This window comes from Drosophila suzukii, chromosome X (genome assembly GCF_043229965.1).
Source record: "Drosophila suzukii chromosome X, CBGP_Dsuzu_IsoJpt1.0, whole genome shotgun sequence".
NCBI lineage: Eukaryota > Metazoa > Arthropoda > Insecta > Diptera > Drosophilidae > Drosophila > Drosophila suzukii.
In genome coordinates this window covers 20,369,715-20,374,661 of record NC_092084.1, presented here as the reverse complement: position 1 = coordinate 20,374,661, position 4,947 = coordinate 20,369,715, and the positions used below count along the sequence as shown (strand labels likewise).

Genomic DNA, 4,947 nt, shown 5'->3' with positions numbered 1-4,947 from the left:
GCAACCGCATGGGATGGTCCACCTGTGGCTTTCTTAGACCCCTCGATTTTGGAAGCAACAGGACTACTAAGTTTAGCTCTCGGTATCTCCGCTCTAGGTTATATTATACACACAGTCGGTTTATGTTAACAGATCGTTTTACTGTCGCTATGGTTTCATCACTGTACGGCTTACATATTTCATGGATCGTAAACAAAATGGTTATTAAAATTATTATGTATCAATCAGTTTATTTCGCGTTTCTTTGTGAACATTCATTTTCGCTGGTTGTCTAAATGAATGCATCAGCGTTTTCGTCCCTGGTTTGCTGTATACAAAACGTAGTTGGTTGCATGGTATGTCGGTGAAATAAAACGTCAATCTACATATGAACTCCTCTCGGCACACACAGATCTCTTCGATATCAAAAATTTCATGGCTCTAGAAGAAGAAGCCGAGGATCTTGCCTCCCAGATGTTTTCTTCTGGCCTCCTCGTGGTCCATAATGCCGCCCGAGGTGGTGAGCACAACGTAGCCAAACTGACGGGAGGGCAGCAGATTGTTGGTCCACTTCTCGATGTCGTTGATGGGCACATCGAAACGGGGCGAGATGACGCCGCACTTGTTGAGGCGACCGGTCAGGTTGACCACGATCTTGCCGGAGCGATGATCGTCGACGATCTCGAACTCGCCGATGTAGCCGTGCTTCATCATCACGGTGAGGAACTTGATGATCACCTTGGAGCAGGGACGCAGCAGCACCTGGCGCTTGCCACGCTTCTCCGCGTTGTTGATGCACTTCAGGGCATCGGCCAATACGTTCATACGCACCATGGCTGCAAATGGGTTGGGAATACAATTAGTCGATTGCCAAAGGTCCAGAATTCACAGAAAAAAAAAAGGTGGTAAGAGAAAACTATAGTCGAGCGCCACGACTATGGATAACCCATTACTCACTGCACTATCAAAACTATCAAATGAAGTGTTCTATAAGAAGGGGGAGTAAGAGATCTCCAGAAAAAAAGCTCAAAAAGGTACTTTAAAGAACCTAAAAGATCTAGCACATGTTGACTGGTAAAGTTAAAATGGTTACTTTCTTTAAGATGGATAGACTATCATGTGGCCTATAATAGCAATTTTATGTTTAAAATATATAGAGTATTCATAGGAAACAGCAAATGTTTAAAACTTCCTCATGTCATTCTTGATTATCTGGTGAGATTTTTCAAATGAAAACTTTATTTGCAAGGGTTCTTGATTTTGGAATTTTCTTGCATGGCCAATCTTTATAACAAGAATATGATTTTCCAATAATTCTAGGTCTTATAGATCACTGATATCTAACAGTTTGTTAGCACGGACAGACGAATTTGGCTATCTAGAATCAGTTTTTAATGATCTTGAATATAGATACTTTTTGGCATTACTTTTTTTTTTTAGCAAATAACGGGTTATTAAAAAAAATTGAAACAGCAAGCAAAACACGTGCAAAATACCAGTGTAAAAAAAATGTTACTGTCTGTGTTTCTTTGGTTGTGTGTGTGTGCAAGTGGCTGTAAACAACAACGTTTCTTGGTTAGTTTTTCATTTCAAGTACTCCAAAATGTAATAAATTTAGCCGGCTTTTAGTTGTTTATTTAATTTCAACGAATTCTTGACTTTTTGCCACACTTTTTAGCCACTCACACACACATGCACATCAACAACACTGTGCAACACACTTTTTGGTCAACTTTTCACTTGAACTCTTTTTGCACAGAAAAAAATATATAACCAAAAAAAAAAGAGCATATAATGTACATATATATACATATGCATCTTATGTGTTGTTTACTTGGTGAAGCGCCAAGTGGTGAAACTTAATTTCGGCTCTTTGGCCCACAGTAAAAAAATTTGTAATAAAAAAATAGAAGAGGTGGGTAGTATTTGCACATGTTTCAGCCGGCGCTCGCCGCAAATCTTATCTGGCTGCATTTTGGCGGAGAAAACAGGTCCAATGTAAGCGGCAATTACCTGGGATTGGTTTGCAAACACTGATTTACACGACCGCTGTAAATAGAGGAAATAAAATGGTTTTAGTACAATTTCGGAGAACAGAATCGCGGAGAACACGCACTCACGAAAACGTGAAAAGGGAAAAGAAAGGGAAACGGAAGGAAAAAGACGGACGATAGTGTGGCCGGGCGGTCGAAATGCTGGCTAAAATCGGCGCGGCAATCGATAGTTCCCAGGTTGGAGACTTGGCTAATTTGGCACAGACCTTTTTGAAAAACATTTAACTTTTTTTTTTCATTTATATAAAGCTAACTTAAAGTTTAAAACTATTATCTAACTTATGCATAGAGCTCTAGCTCTATAATGCATATAAGTAATTAATTCATTTTTTGTGGATAAGGTCTGTTCTGGTAGTATCTTGAATTTGATTTCGATGTGTTCTTACCTTGTCAAAGTTAATTGGCAGTGAAAATAACTAACTTACTTAATCAAAATGTGAAACGAATAAAGGTCATGTTCTCTAATTTTCAATGTTGCTGGTTTTGTGACCAATGAAAATTACAAAGTTATTTAAAAGAATATTTAACTTCTTCTATTGTTCATGGTTCGAACCTCTACTACTCAAACTATCGAATGTGCTCCCTATCGATATGTTAGCAATTTTCTTTCAGGGCTGCTCCGAACATCAGTGTTGCAGCAAAAATTCTGTATTTGCCTGTCCACTAGAAACGGTCGCACTAACAATTTATAAACAAACAAAAATGTCTAAGCAGTGAGTAATTTGTTAATAACAGGCATTTTGACAGGCTTTTAAACCTTGTTTCGTCCCCACCCAGATATGGCCTCATTATCCCCGGGCAGCAGAAGAAGGCACCCGCCAAACCGGCCGTAAAGCCCGCCATTTTCGACGAGAGCAGCGCCTCCGGGAGCGACGATGACCGAAATGCACCACAACTGAAGCCAAAAACCAGTGCAGTGTCCAGTGGACCCAGTTTAATGGAGCGCCGCGTGGCCCGCCGGCAGCAGGAGAAAGCCCTGGCCGAGGATCCCACCATCTTCCAGTACGACGAGCTGTACGACGACATGGACAGCAAGCGCGAGGAGGCCAAGCAGTCGAAGAGCCAGGAGCCCAGGAAACCCAAGTACATCGGCAGGCTGATGGAGCACGCCGAGCGCCGGAAGCTGGAGAAGGAGCTGCGCATCGAGCGGCAGGTGCAGAAGGATCGCGAGGCCGAGGGCGAAATGTACAAGGACAAGGACACATATGTGACAGCCGCCTATCGCAAGAAACTCGAGTCCATACGCCAGATGCAGGAGCAGGAGCAGCGCGATGAGTACCTGGAGGCCATTGGCGATGTGACCAAGCAGAAGGATCTGGGCGGCTTCTATCGCCATCTCTACGAACAGAAGATGGGCGGCCCCGCCCAGCAAGATGAGGTTCAACCCAAGACGGCGCCCTCAACCGACGAGGTCTCGTACAAACCCATCAAGGCGGAGGCCGCCAAGCACCGAAGCTATCGGCAACGTCGTTCATCCGAGGAGGAGGAGCCGACCAAGGCTAAGTCTGACCAGGATCCAGAGCCCACTCCTACAACGAATCAGGCGGAAAGCAAGCCAGCCCAGGCTCACTTGGCCAACAATATTGATGCCGATTCCGACTTCAGCATAGACGATTCCAGCGATGAGGAGGAGGAGAAGGAAAAGGAGAAAGAGAAGGCTAAGGATAAGGATAAGAAGCAGCAGTCCCAGGGCAAAAAGAAGGAAAAGCCCCAGGAAAATTCAGAGCCCACAAAAGCCAAGGAACCTGAGGCATCTGTAGAGCAATCCCCCTCTAAGAAAGAAAGTTCCGATGCCGAGCTGGATGAGAAGGATCTACCCGTGCCGACAGTCACCAAACCTCCCGTGGACCGCACACTCATCTGGCGCAAAAGGACCGTGGGCGAGGTCTTCGAGGCTGCCTTGGCTCGCTATCAGGAACGCAAACGGGCTCGCCGGGGCTAAAATGCATCCAATTAAAGTTCGAGTAGATGGAAAAACAAACCAGTGATTTCTGTATTGTCTCCTTATTATGCTAATTTCAATTTGTCCTGTGCTCATAAATTATTTATGTGTATGCCAGCGCTCTTAGCAAACCCTTTTCGGTGCAAATATTTTGCATAAGTTGCAACAGAGTCCCCAGCAGCCCGCAGCCCGCTTCCACTTTTCATCTAAAACAGAAAAAAAATAGGTAAGAAGTACAAGGCATGACGGATGGAACCGCAGGAAAAGTGGGGGGAAAAGCACTGGAGGATGAGGAAGTGCCTGAAGGAGCAGAACGCGAAGATATTCCATTTATTTTGTATGACGACGACACGACGACAAGTAGGAGAGCCAAAAAAAGAACTACTGGCAGTGGGAAACGAAACTAGAAATACCCTTGTAGGTCAATAAAAAGGCGGTTAATTAAATGGGATGCAGAGTAGGTCTAAAGAACGCTCATTATTATTTAAATCTCATGTTTTCAGCTCTTGTTGAAGTACTTAACCTAATTGAACTTAGATAAATAAATAATGTTTTCTAATAGAAAAGCTTCTTGTTAAATTATAGCCTTTGGGGCACACTGATTTCGACATACGTATACCAATCGAAATATTCCAACGCTGCAAAGTACGACGCTGTGCAAGAATTCATCCCTATTGATTTTATATTCCCGGACAAATCCGCGCTGAGGCAGACAGCTTATGCAGAAATGACTTTTAGGTTCACAAATATCTCGTTCACTGAGCCGGAAACTCCTAATCCAAGTTCTAATACCCTCTGCAAGGGTATAAAAACGGAAAGGCACCGAGAAACTTGCCAAACGCCCAAATAATAAAGAGCCAACTTGGCGTTAGTTTATTTTTTCGCCATCCTTTTTGTTTTTGCAACATTGTTGTTGCTTCATTTTGCCGCAAATGCTGGGAAATCCTTTTGGAAAATAGGTGTGCCCGCGCC

The 4,947-nt window shown here is 43.6% G+C and overlaps 2 protein-coding genes across 2 annotated transcripts; one reads left to right on the top strand and one right to left on the bottom strand.

Annotated features, from left to right (window-relative positions):
• Positions 1–201: 201 nt before the first annotated feature.
• RpS15Aa (Ribosomal protein S15Aa) lies at positions 202–2,203 on the bottom strand. Its single transcript, XM_017068341.4, has 3 exons — positions 2,096–2,203; positions 1,993–2,028; positions 202–815 (listed from the first exon to the last, which is right to left on the bottom strand). The coding sequence occupies exon 3, from the start codon at positions 811–813 to the stop codon at positions 421–423; it is 393 nt and encodes a 130-aa protein (XP_016923830.1). The 5' UTR covers positions 814–815; positions 1,993–2,028; positions 2,096–2,203; the 3' UTR covers positions 202–420.
• Positions 2,204–2,597: 394 nt separating this feature from the next.
• On the top strand, positions 2,598–4,541 carry LOC108005164 (nuclear speckle splicing regulatory protein 1). Its single transcript, XM_017068339.4, has 2 exons — positions 2,598–2,746; positions 2,811–4,541. Exons 1-2 carry the CDS (start codon positions 2,625–2,627, stop codon positions 3,973–3,975), a joined length of 1,287 nt encoding a protein of 428 aa, XP_016923828.2. The 5' UTR covers positions 2,598–2,624; the 3' UTR covers positions 3,976–4,541.
• Positions 4,542–4,947: the final 406 nt, after the last annotated feature.

Bases quoted from the DNA above. Each gene is read 5' to 3' on its own strand.
- RpS15Aa (XM_017068341.4), bottom strand. From the start codon at position 813: ATGGTGCGTATGAACGTATTGGCCGATGCCCTGAAGTGCATCAACAAC.
- LOC108005164 (XM_017068339.4), top strand. From the start codon at position 2,625: ATGTTAGCAATTTTCTTTCAGGGCTGCTCCGAACATCAGTGTTGCAGC. The intron at 2,747-2,810 runs GTGAGTAATTTG...GTCCCCACCCAG, and splicing joins CAAACAAAAATGTCTAAGCA to ATATGGCCTCATTATCCCCG.